Genomic DNA, 14,155 nt, shown 5'->3' with positions numbered 1-14,155 from the left:
TATTCACATATGACTGGATGTTGTGGACTCTCATGATTTTGGCTAATGCAGGACACTAATAGTGCACATTTTAGAATTTAGATTTAGAAGTGGGTATACGCAAATCCGCCTGATAAAGAAGTGGGTATACGCCGTATACCTGCGTATACCCTCCACTACACCACTGGATTTGGGGTAGATTCAGAGATGCCCCATTTCTTAACGACCCTGTTATAGCTTCCCAAAGTGTAAATTTCAACATTTATTTTGATAATTACTGAGTCTACAGAATTGTACAGCAGTGTTTTGTTTTTTTTTAGATTGAGGGAAAAACCTAGGACTAGTTCGCAAAAGTAAATTTTTTTTTACATCTTCTCGATCATTTAACAAATGATTTGATTGACTGCAGTGATTCTAGAGGCAAAGATGTCCGAAATACGGAGTTCTTCCATATGATACGAATATCGTTTGTATGTGTGAAAAATTGTTAGCCTTGAAAAGTGACTGATTTGGGGCTGTAAGTCAAACATGCCCCAGTTTTGTTCTGATCAGCCTCCATTAATCTTGTCTAAGAGGTGCTCAAACTTCATTGGCCAGTGGCGGCCATGTTTTTTTGAGATACACAAATGTCCTTAGTCACTTGTGTTGCTTTGGTCCAAGACCGTGCACAGCAATTTTCATGCTGATAGGACAAATGGTTGCATAGTTATAGCTATTTTTATGTTTTTTTTCCCCCATTTATAGTGCCACCAAGTGACCAAGTGACCTCACATTGAGCTCTTACATACGTGCTCTGAGTTTGGCGAGGATATCTCATTCCGTTCAGGAGTTATAGGCATTTTACTAAAAGTGGCCCTGCCCCTTTCTAATGTTTTGGCATCCCTTTGCAACAGTAAGTCAAAAGTTTGACTTTTTAAAAACAATTATCGATATTCACTCTCCAGAGAATCTTTCTGCAGTGGGTGGGTTCAGATTGGGAGAAAAACCTAGGACTAGTTTGCAAAAGTATTTTTTTTTTTTATCCAAATTACCCAAAACTTTAGATCAAATCGCTTAGCTTGCATTTTGTCCGGTGTGAGCCAAGGAATCCAATGACATAATACAGGTCCATCTATAAATTCAGTGCACACAGACTGAAGTTGTAGTCTTCAAGCAACTTGGGCTATGAGCTTCTCCACCCTTCCTCCAGACTCTAGGACCTTGGTTTCCAAATGAAATACAAAACTTGCTCTCATCTGAAAAGAGAACTTTGGACCACTGGGCAACAGTCCATTTCTTCTTCTTCTTCTTAGCCCAGGTACAGTAAGAGACCTCTGACGTCGTCTGTGGTTCAGGAGTGACTTAACAAGAGGAATACGACAACTGTAGCCAAATTCCTTTAAACGTCTGTGTGTGGTGGCTCTTGATGCCTTGATGCCAGCCTCAGTCCATTCCTTGTGAAGTTCACCCTAATTCCTGAATCATTTTTGCTTGACAAGCCTCTCAAGGCTGCAGTTCTCTTGGTTGGTTGTGCATCTTTTTCTTCCACACTTTTTCCTTCTACTCAACTTTCTGTTAACATGCTTGGATACAGCACTCTGTGAACAGCCATCTTATTTGGCAATAAATGTTTGTGGCTTACCTTCCTTGTAAAGGGTGTCAATGATTGTCTTCTGGACAACTGTCAGATCAGCAGTCTTCCCCATGATTGTGTAGCCTAGTGAACCAAACTGAGAGACCATTTTGAAGGCTCAGGAAACCTTTGCAGATGTTTTGAGTTGATTAGCTGATTGGCATGTAACCATATTCTAATTTGTTGAGATAGTGAATTGGTGGGTTTTTGTTAAATGTGAGCCAAATCATCACAATTAAAAAGAACCAAAGACTTAAACTACTTAAGTCTGTGTGCATTGGATTTATTTAATACATGAGTTGAATTACTGAAATAAATGAGCTTTTCCACGACATTCTAATTTATTGAGATGCACCTGTACACTTAAGTCTGTGACTCTGACGGTTTAGGAGTTATGAACGTTTTCGTACTTTTGACCGCTGTAGCGCCCCTGTCAAGCCAATTGGGGCGATCTTTGGCCATGTTGTAGATGGTGTGAGTACTACCATCCCTGCAAAATTTCAAGTCTCAACGAGTTACGGTTTGGTCTGCACGACCAGTTTTACGTGGAAATTGCTGATCCTTGGCCATTCTAACAATTACAGTAGGGTTTCAGTGCTACGTGCTTGAACCCCTAAATATATTCATATATTCAGTATACAGTATGTTCTTATGTGTGTGTAAAAATCTAAAATATTTTAATATTAGATAAAAGCAAATATTATAACTTGCTGTGAGAACGTAAAAAATAATTTCCCTAATGGGTATTTTGTCATGTTTTGCAGTAAAAATAAACATCCTTAGGAAAAGATAAATGTACTTGAGAAGCAAAATAGCATCAGATATTAAGTTTTCAGAGAATATATCCTGAATTATGTGTTTCTTCATAGCCCCTGGCAACTTTCTATGCATAAACTTCACTAAATTCTGTTAAATTTATGCTTCAAACTAGAAATAACACTTTACCAGCAGGGTAAGAAAAATAAACCTAATTCAGGTTATTCTCTGACAACAAGTCGGAGTATCTTTCACGATTTTGCAACCCACAGAAACATGTATTGTTTTCAGGAGATTTAATAAGATATTCTGCAGTTAATATTTGCAAAAACAAAGTTTGCAATAGGTGTTTTAGTGCTGTTTCAACTACTTTTTCCGCATCAGTAAATTCCACACAGGATATAAAGTCATGTGAGACTCTCCCTTTAGAAGAATGACGCTGTTAGATAAGTGTCTGTCACATATAAATGTCATAAAATGTCACGCTTTGCTACCTGAGTGAACTATTGTTCACATGAGACAGGCAACACCCGAGAACTACAGTACCTTCATCAACTCGTCATTTATTGTGGGACAGATCAATCTTCCTGAAGGTTTTTTCACTGTAATATAAAGAACACAAGATGCATTAACTCAAACCAAGTCCAACATGACCTGAGGTGGCGAGAAATATGTGAGTTTTGATTATTATTAAGCCAGTTATTGCAGGTTCAGTTCTGGTGAGTCCTGTGAAGTGTCACAATGATCATAGTTCATGAATCAGCTCCTGTAGGAGATCTTTAACCACTAAACAGCATCACCCCCCTCCATTCTGAGTTCATTTGCCTGACACAAGATGGCAGTAAAGATCTAATGCATTCTCTTTCAAACTCAAAGAGGAATTATTAATAGACTTCACACTTGATTCATCCACAATATTCTATGTCTACATCTGTGATCTGTTCATTATTGATTGTGTCAATAATTCATGTCAAATGCATAAAAATTTATACAGTTTACCATTTGAAATGGCACACTCTCTTTCAAGCTCTAACCATTAATAAAACAAGTAAATAAGAGTCTGTTTTCATGCAGTTTTAAAATGTCATTTTTTCATACTTTTAATATGAAATGCATTTTTGAATTAAATGCAAATGTAAATATAAATATTAGATATAAATGTAATATTTAAATGTAAATGTAAGTCTTTAAATCATGAACATAAAATGTAAATATAAATATTAATACGAATGTCAAATTTTAAATACAAATGTAAATGTTAAGTCTTTAAATCTTGAGCATAAAATGTAAATATATCCAATGTAAATGTCAAATTTTGAAAGCAAATGTAAATGTTAAATCTTTAAATCTTGAACATAAAATGTTAATATTAATTTAAATGTCGAATTTTAAAAGCAAATGTAAATGTTAAATCTTTAAATCTTGAGCATAACATTTAAATATTGATATAAATGTCAAATTTTGAATAGAAATGTAAACGTTAAGTCTTTACATCTTGAACATAAAATGTAAATATATCTAAAAATTTATCAAATTTGAAAAGCAAATGTTAAATCTTTAAATCTTGAACATAATATGTAAATATTAATATAAATTTCACATTTTGAATACAAATGTAAATGTTAAGTCTTTATATCTTGAACATAAAATGTAAATATTAATATAAACTTTACATTTTGAATACAAATGTAAAAGTCACGTCTTTACATTTTGAACATAAAATGTAAATATTAATATAAATGTCAAAATTTATTTACAAATGTAGATGTTAAGTCTTTAAATCTTCAACTTAAAATGTAAATATTAATATAAATGTCAAATTTTAAATACAAATGTAAATGTTAAGTCTTTACATCTTGAACATAAAATGTAAATACAAATACCTAATATAAAAGAAAGACAATGAATATAAATGTTAATGTGAATTCTTCAAATCGTGAACATAAAATGTAACTATAAATGTAATATTTTAAATACAAATATTAATGCTAAGTCTTTATATATATATATATATATATATATTACATCTATATCATTTTAAATCTTTACATTTTTAAGTGCAAGTGTTTTTTTATTTTTACATCTAAATTGTTGACACAATGCACAATGTAAATGTAATAATTTACATTTAAAGTGTAAATATATAGCTTAAAATCTTAAACATAAACTGTAACTAAAAATATTCACTATAAATGTAAAGTTTTTTTAAATGCACATGCAAAAGTTAAGTATTTAAATGTAAAAAAATTAGTATATGATTAAACATGATTAATCGCATCCGAAATAAAAGTTTTTGTGTGTATTTATTATGTATATATAAAGAAACACACATACAGTATATTTTTTTGAAAATATTTACATGTATTTACATATATATTTACATTGATATAATTTATATTATATATAAATTTACATAATAAAATTACATAATAAATATACCTACACACATATATTATGTACACAAAAACGTTTATTTTCTATGTGATTAATTGCTATTAATCGTTGCCCAGCACTAATTAATATATTAAAATAATTTTAAAAAATCTTTGACACTATGTTAAACGTTTATTTAATCTTTATTGCAAAATTTAAATTCCAATCTAAATATTTAATCAAAATGTAAATCTTACCTCTAAATATTTAACTTGGTGTGTGCAGTGAGAGTTTGTGTGGTTTTGTGGCGCCTCTCTGCGGTCTGATGTGGTACTAAGAGAGAAGCAGCAAATCTTCATCTGAGTTCATTGTGTGTGAGAGAGCGTGTGTGTGAGTGCGCCTGTACTAGAGCACCGCAGAGCGGACGCGCCTCCCTCCGCCACAGGGCCACGGAGAGGCCGTACGTCTGGACGCCCGGCGTCTGCGGCTCACGCTCGGGGATGGATCAGGGATCCGCCGCGGGCACCGGAGGGACCTTCATTTCCCTGAGCGACACTGAGCAGAGATGTTACTCCGGGCTGTACGCGCTCTGTCAGCCCGACAGCAGCGGCAAACCGGCGGCTGGGAAAGTAGCAGAGCTGTTCCGGGCGTCGCAGCTGCCGGCCGAGACGCTGCACCAGGTGAGTTTACGCGGATTTCACCGCCGCCCCTCAAGGAGCGTGTCGGGGACGCCCTGGGGGGCTGCGGGCGTTCGAGTATCAGATATCTGCTGTGTCTGGATGTACAGTATGTGGCGGTGTTTACAGGAATGAGTAAAGTTAAGGGACCTGAGAGTGCCTTGAGGGCGTTTATGGTACAGTGATGGCATCAGATGGTGATAGTACTGTAATATGTATAGGCTACTATAACTGAATGGGTACCATATTCATACACCATTGTATTGACATGCTTCTTCAAGATACGTAAAGGATTTTCACGGTATTCCCACTGAATCATGACCAAAAACACATCATAGTACCATAATACTTTTTGGCACTTGAAAGTACATTATGTAGTTTATAGATTCCGCGGTGTAAGACAATAAAATATACATTTAGATCATTCTAGATACTATACTGCATACTGTTTATTTATATACATTTAGTAATTGAATCACATGTATAGTGTATATAATATATACAGTTAAGATCAAAAGTTTACACCCCCCTTTCAGAATCTGCAACGTGTTAATTATTTTACCAATATAAGAGGGATCATACAAAATGCATGTTATTGTTTATTTAGTACTCACCACCTGAATACGATATTTCACATAAAAAATGTTTACAAATAGTTCACAAGAGAAAATATTAGTTGAATTTATAAGTTTACATCCCCTTGATTCTTAATACTGTGTTCTCACCTGAATGATCCACAGCTGTGCTTTTTTTGTTGTTTTTGTTTTTGTTTTGTTTGTTAATATGATAATTGTTCAGGAGTCCCTTGTTCATCCTGAACAGTTGAACTGCCCACTATTATTCAGAAAAATCCTTCAGGTCCCTCAAATTCTATGGTTTTTCAAAGAACTATTGCAACTATTACAGAAGGTTCAAACACTCACTGATGCTCAAGAACGAAAAACCATGCAAGAGCCGGGGGTAAAAACTTTTTGAATTTGAAGATTTAGGGTAAATTTAACTTATTTTGTCTTCTGGGAAACATGCAACTATATTATGTAACCTCTAAAGGGCAGTACCAAATGAAAACAAACATGGTATTTAGGCAAAATAAGAAAAATGTACACAACTGTTCAAAAGTTTTCACCCTCGGCTTTTAATGCCTCGTTTTTTCCTTTTGGAGCATCAGTGAGCGTTTGAACCTTCTGTAATAGTGTAATAGGATGTATGTTTACCATAGTATTGCATGGTAACCCTATTTAAATACCTTGTTATTGCTGTGGTACCATGCCCCCGAAATGTGTAGTATTTATACTAGATGCTGTAGTCAGTATGAACTCATTTGGTGGTGGTAAAATGCTGAATTTAGGGTCATGTGTTTGAAACTTAAGAAGTGTTTTTACACTAATTAAATCAGTGAAATGTCCTGTTTCGGTGATTCAATCAATTTAAAAACACTTCTGTATGTCAGTGATTCATTTTGAGGAGCATTTGAAGCTCGCTCTTTATAAACATCAGCATTAGTAGTGAGGATTTTCTGCTGACATTTGCACTGGCAGGCATTTTTTTTACAATTGTGAACACTAGGATGCGTCATGTGTCATTTGACACGTCATATGAGTCAGGTGAAAGGTGTTTACCATGTTCAGTCAGACTTAAAGCTTTGTGGGTGGTGTTCAAATACTCAACTCCACAGTTGTGTTGACAATGAGGGTGAATAGCCGTGTGAGCGTGTGAAATCGGGATGACAGGAAGGGTGCTGCCTCATTCACACACAGATAACCCACTGGGCAGGACTGGCTTACAGGACTGGCTGTTATGGGTGGGATCCAAAATTATACCTCATTTCACTTCAGTAAACCTTGAAAAGGTTTGTTTAGGATCTGGGACATAGTTTAAATTGATTATATTAGTTTTATTTTAGTCAAAAATGGTCAAGTGTTCACACCATAGTCGTAAGCAGGGTTATTTGTACCAATGGCCAACAATACAAGTCATAATTAAGTAAAAAACAACAACAACAAATAATAATTTGTACCTTCCTTCTGATGCTTTGAATTACAGGGCTCATTTTTGCTACTGTACCTTTAAGACTTGTATGTAAATAGCCTCTTTGCATGTGCTTTGCCTTGTGCTTTGCTCATTTCACAATTTACTCAGTGTGAGTTATTCTGGCGTTTAGGATTAGTCCTATCTGTCCTACTTATTACCTCATTGTGACTGACCGGGTCAGGTTTCTGAGCACCCAGTTGCCTTGTTGATGTGTTAAATTAAACAGTCATGTGTTAATATATTAATCTGATGTCAGAAGTTTTTGCAGCTTAGTTTTAATGAATCGTTTTTTAGGCTGGGAAAGCTTTCGTAGTCCATCATACTGTTTAATTTTCATGATATTACACTACCATTCAAAAGTTTGGGGTCAGTATTTTTTTAACCAATTTATTTATTTAGCAAGGATATATAAGTTGGTCATACTCAGTCATATTAGAGTGATTTCTAAAGCTTTTACTGTGATTTTCAGCTAAAAAAAAAATGCAGTCTTGGTGAGCAGAAGAAACGTCTCTCAAAAACATTTTCAAATACTGTAGATGCCAAACTTTTGATCGGTACTGTATGATCTTCAAACGTATGAAATATCTTTGCTTTTTGCCTTATATCTAATCAAAGTTCATGCATGAGTATTCTTGTGTAAACAAAAACAAACACAGGCGACTAGATGAAGTGTGTCTCAGCAGGCTTTGGCATGGAGCGCTGCTGCAGTGTGCTGGGAGAATCATCTCATTGTGTTCCTGCACAGACAGGAAGTCCAGCATGTCCTTCTGCTCTGTTTCCTGTCCGTTTGCCCTGACTGGGCGCCCCACACGGACTTAACCCATGAAAAAAGGGCAAACACACACCCACCACACAAAAATATTTGGGAAGGCCACATTAACAGGAAGCTTCACATATAGTCATGCTGTTTTTCTTTGTGTTACTTTGTAGGGATGAATTTCATAGTCATTAGAGGGATTTTTGAATGTTGTTTTTCTCTTGAATGGTTTGTTGTTGCTTTGCTATTTTGTCAAAACGGTCTTAAAAGATAACACAAAATCAGTTTTGGGCCTTTTCACTTGTTTCTTTCATTTCTGGTGTTATTTTTTTGCAAGATGTATTAGTGCATGCTACTTTGAAAAAGACTGTTTTGTTGAAATATTTTTCCCTTTAAAAGGGGATGCTTTTTTTAATAAAAAAAATGTATCCTAGTTAGTTTATTGAAAATTTAATTGTAGTCATTTAGTATTTGGACATAGATCACATAACCTTTTAGCCACCTAAATATTTTTGTTTATTGTTTTTATCTGGCTTTTTTCTGCTTTTGTTTTAAAAAATGACTGTTTTGTACATATAAAATACAATAAAAATCCATATGAACTAGATGATACAGTAATGCAAAAAGTAGTTTGTATTATGGCTTGACATGAATATGTGATACACATTGTACTATGCTGCCATCCTAGTGTTTATATTTCTGAAAAAATATAACCTGAGTTGTGCATGACTGTATTTTATAGTTTTTTTTAAAATTATATTTGTTTACTTTAAGTTTAGTTTTAGGTTTTAAATTGAATTTAAAATAGAATTTTTAATAATTAGTTTTAGTATTTTTAAGTTGTTTTATTAGTATTTTATTAGTTTAAGTTGATATACTAAAATAATTATAGACATACTTTATATATTTATTTATATATAAATTGCAAATTTCAAAACGGCAAAAATAAAAACATATTCTAAATATTAATAAAAAACTAGAATAGAATCTCAGTGATACTGCTTCAAATTAAATTTTAGCAAAATGTTTGATGTAAAATGTTTAATTTTTTTTAAAGTTTTTTTTATATATTTAATTTTCTTTCACTTAAAGGAGACGTTCACTTTCAGAACAAAAATGTACAAATAATTTACTCACCCCCTTGTCATCCAAGATGTTCGTGTCTTTCTTTCTTCAGTAGTAAAGAAATAGTTTTTTGAGGACGACATTTCAGGATTTCTCACCATATAGTGGACTTATATGGTGCCCGCGAGTTTGAACTTCCAAAATGCAGTTTAAATACAGCTTCAAAGGGCTCTAAACGATCCCAGCCGAGGAAGAAGCGTCATATCTAGTGAAACGATAGGTTGTTTTCTACATTTTTTTAATCTATATACTTTTTAACCTCAAATGTTCGTTTTGTCTAGCTTTGCATGTACTCATGACAGTTAGGGTATGTCAAAAAACTCCCATCTCATTTTCTCCTCCAACTTCAAAGTCATCCTACATCGCTGCAGAAGTACCGACCCATTGTTAGTGAACATGCAAAGAAGATAAAACGCTCTTTACAAAAAAAGATAAAACAGAGATGTAGGTCAATTTTGAAGTTGGAGGAGAAAATGAGATGGGAGTTTTTCGACATACCCTAACTATCTTGAACCGGAATACACATTGTACACGCAGAGCTGGACAAGATGAGCATTTAAGGTTAAAAAGTATATACATTTAAAATGTCTTTAGAAAATAACCGATCGTTTTGCTAGATAAGACTCTTCTTCATCAGCTGGGATTGTTTAAAACCCTCTGAACCTGCATCTAAACTGCATTTTGGAAGTTCAAACTCGCAAGCACCATAGAAGTCCACTACATGGAGAAAAATCCTGAAATGTTTTCCTCCAAAAACATAATTTCTTTACGACTGAAGAAAGAAAGACATGAACATCTTGGATGACAAGACTAAATAATCTGTAAATTTTTGTTCTGGAAGTGAACTTCTCCTCTGTTTATTTTGTTTCCAGTAATAAAACTGTTATGGTTTTAATTTTAGTTTCATGGTTGGCAAAATATCATTATGCAGGCCCTCAGCGTCTCGATCATCTCCAGTGTCTCCTCAGACCCTCATTTAAAGTCAGTCAAGTTAATGGTGCAATAATTAAAGCAATACACAGCTGAGAGAGAGAGACGTGTGTCCAAAGGGGAATAAACGAGTCATTGTGTGTCTCTGGAGGTCTGTCATCCGCTCAGATCCTGCTGTGAGTGAGTGCTGAACTCTGAGTGCTCTTCAGCTCTATGAAGTCCCTGGCTCACTGTCGAAGCAGGAAGCGGTTGATGTGTTCCTTTTCATGAATGACAATCAAAGTTCACTTTAAGCGTTTTAGTTATGTGGAGTGACACAGTTTTGCGTCAACCACAGGTAGATATTTACGTGTTCTGAAGAATGCAGAACTCTGCAACATGATGCAAGAATGTTCTGTGTGGGAACTGCTTTTTTGTTACTAGGGCATTGCAATGTGATTGCTAAGGTTTGTGGTTTTGTGTAATTGTGGTTGCTAGGGTGTTCTAGATGGTTTCCAGGGCATTGCATGGTTGTTAAAGGACTAGTTCACCCAAAAATGAAAATTAGCCCATGATTTACTCACCCTCAAGGCGGCCTAGGTGTATATGACTTTCTTCTTTCAGTCGAATCCAGTCAGAGGTATATTAAAAAAACGTCCTAGCTTTTCCAAGTTTTATAATGGTGGTGGGCAGTTGCTTTTGTTCAACCTTCAACAAGAAGTCCAATAAAGTGCATCCATCCATAATAAAAAGTGTTCCACATGGCTCCAAGGGGGTGAATAAAGCCCTCCTGTAGAGATTTGATGCATTTTTGTAAGGAAAATATCCATATTTAAAACTTAATAATAATCACTTTTCTCTAGCTTGCATCTAGCTTACTTCTTTAGCATTGTAGAACAGAGACACCCACCCACTGCTATTATAAAGCTTGGAAGAGCCAGGACAATTTTTAATACATCTCTGATTGGATTCGACTTAAAAAAGAAAGTCATACACACCTAGGATGCCTTGAGGGTGAGTAAAACATGGGCTAATTGAATTTTTTGGGTGAACTAACCCTTTAAAGTGTAGGGCCCTATGAAATCTGTTTTATTTTTTTCCCAATTTTTCAGATTTTTTTTTCTTTTTTTAAATCCCAGGTTTAATTTTTCTATTTTTCTCTTTTAAATGGTTAAATACATTTTTTGTAATCAAAAACATGTCTAATTAATTGAATTCATGAAACCTGTTCAAATAGACAATTATTTATTAGAAGTTTAACAGAAATTAAATAAGATGAAATAAGTTGTTTCTGGAAAAAAGTGATTGTTCCTTAATAAATGAAGATTGAATAATAATTTTATTATAATTATTATTAATACACAGAGACATACATTTCTACTATGAAATAGCAATATATTTCTGTCACAATCGCTTCAAGTTAAACCGAACATTTATTTTGACAGATTGCCGTGAAGAGTTTTGTTTGTGAGATATGATGGTAGTTTTTCTCAGAATAATAATTGGTCAAATGCTCATGTAATGACTCCAGTGGTTAAATATTTACAGACACTAGTCCATATCTCCATTTGATTTAAGTGTACTGAATTTACATATGATTTATTCATTAAATTTGAAATACCATTTTCATAACTGAACGTTGAGTTTTTTTTTTTTTTTTAGTATCTTGCTATGCAGTTGCTTGGGTATGCCTGAGATAATTACAGATAATTTACTCACCCTCTTGTCATCCAAGATGTAAATTTTTTTTTGAGAAAAACATTTCAGAAATTTTCTCCATATAGTGGACTTCTATGGTGCCCACGAGTTTGAACTTCCAAAATGCAGTTTCAATGCAGCTTCAAAGGGCTCTAAATGATCCCAGCCAAGGAAGAAGGATCTTTTCTAGTGAAATGATCAGTTATTTTCTAAAAAATTTACAATTCACACACTTTTTAGTCACAAACACTCCTCTTGTCTAGCTCTGTGATGCGCATGCATATTCTGTGTACTCCAGTTCAAGACAGCTAGGGTATGTCGAAAAACTCCCATCTCGTTTTCTCCTCCAACTTCAAAATCGTCCTACATTCGCTGTTTTACCTTTTTTTGTAAAGGGCGTTTGACCGTCTTTGCACGTTCACTTCGTAAACACTGGGTCAGTACTTCTGCATCGATGTAGGACGATTTTAAAGAAAAACTAAACCCTGGTCACAAATTAGAAGTACAAAACAAGGAATTGTAAAGAAAAAAATGATTTTTATATCAAGAGGACACTGGTTTTCCCTTGCTCTAAACAAAACGTGGTTCTCGTGAGACTAGCATATTCTCACTGGAGCTTACTGCTATGCCCATCTGCTGGAATGCCACTCTCTGGTGAACGCACTACAACAATTAGCGACAGTTTACAGTTTATAAAGTTTTAAATATGGATATTTTTGGATATGCACTGCACATAAACGCATTGAATTGCTTCAGAAGGCCTTTATTTACAATGTTGGCATGTTAACTGCTTGACAAAGAGACAGTACATTTTTCTAATAGTCCCAATAAGTGCAATAGAATGCGTTTCTCACTCACTAGGAAACATTTTGTAACAGTAGGTGTAAATGTAGTATTGTTTGAATATTTTTTAATGTTTGTAAACAGTTGCAGTGTCCTTTCTGCATGAGATGTACTTGCTTTCAGCACAGCATCTGGAATCTCCATAACGTGAACGCGCACACAGTTCCTTCCTCAAATGCAGTCATCCGGCTCCGGACCGGACCAACCTGTTCAGCAACCGCTCTACATGCAGCAACCGAAGTCACTGTCTTCTGGTACATTAGGTGCTGCTTCCCACAGTCCCCTGGGGCATCTGTTTATCAAAACGTTCAGAATACACACTTAAAAATAAAGGTTCAAAAAGGCTGTTTTTGCAGTGATGCCATAGATGAATCATTTTTGGTTCCCCAAAGAACCTTTCAGTGAACAGTTCTTAAAAGAACCATTTTAAAAACCTTTTCTGCATTTGAAAGGTTCCATGATTGTTAAAGGTTCTTCATAGAACCATTGATGCCAGTAAAGAACCTTTATTTTTAAGGGTGTAGTTTCTTGTGAACTTCTGTATTTGTCGCTTTAGTTTAAACAAAAGAGTCTACTAGATCAATAAATGTAAATGTATTCAAACTCATCATTTATTCAGATTTGATTATGATTATGAATAGCAGAATACATTTGAATTCAAATGCTGTTCATAGTAATTCATAATGTGCTGGTCGTGATTTATTTTTAAATTAACAAATGTGCTTAGGTAAAGGCATTATTATAATTATTAAACACATTGATTAAAATATATTATAAATCATTATTATAATAATTACAAATTAAATGTGCTACTTCAATTCAAATTCAATTAACATTCAAAGATTTATTTCTAATTTAAAGACATTTTCAGTTCAGTTCTGAATGGTTCACAATACCGGCTGCTGTTGCATGAATTACACACTGGAGCTTTATTTAACAGGCTAACATCATAAACACCATTTTACGGCAGAAATAATAATTTTACGGGGTGTGTCATGTGAAGTGATGTCCGTTGCCAGGAGCATAAAAACTGTTTTGGCATCTGCACGTGTGTGTTGTGACGCCGTGAAATCCCTTCCCAGCCCCAGATGGAGGAAACAGACGGTACATGAGCTGAGTTTGAGCCGGTTGTACAGGAATGGATTTAATGCAGCTTCCCATCCTCACAGATTTATTTCATTGGTGGTTGGTCTAGAGATGAGATCTGTTCAGTCAGGTTATGCTATGGAGGAATTTATTTAGATAGATGTGTGAAGAAATGCTCTCATATTCTAGATGTTGATCAGCTGAATTATGATCAGCTGATTATAAATCTGCATCATTGTAAACACCATTTACATAGTCTTATAAAAGCTTCTTTAAGTTTTCATTTAATTTCTTTTTTTTTATTTTTCT

At 34.5% G+C, this 14,155-nt stretch overlaps 1 protein-coding gene across 1 annotated transcript in view; it reads left to right on the top strand.

Annotated features, from left to right (window-relative positions):
- The first annotated feature begins 5,106 nt into the window (after positions 1 to 5,106).
- Positions 5,107 to 14,155, top strand: part of reps2 (RALBP1 associated Eps domain containing 2) — a 53,449-nt gene continuing 44,400 nt past the window's right edge. The window contains exon 1 of the mRNA XM_073822734.1: positions 5,107 to 5,400. Coding sequence (XP_073678835.1) covers positions 5,221 to 5,400 — 180 coding nt within the window. The 5' untranslated portion in view covers positions 5,107 to 5,220. The remainder of the gene's footprint in view (positions 5,401 to 14,155) is intronic.

This window comes from Garra rufa, chromosome 18 (genome assembly GCF_049309525.1).
Source record: "Garra rufa chromosome 18, GarRuf1.0, whole genome shotgun sequence".
Classification (NCBI taxonomy): Eukaryota; Metazoa; Chordata; class Actinopteri; order Cypriniformes; family Cyprinidae; genus Garra; species Garra rufa.
This window is presented reverse-complemented; position numbering and strand designations above follow the sequence as displayed.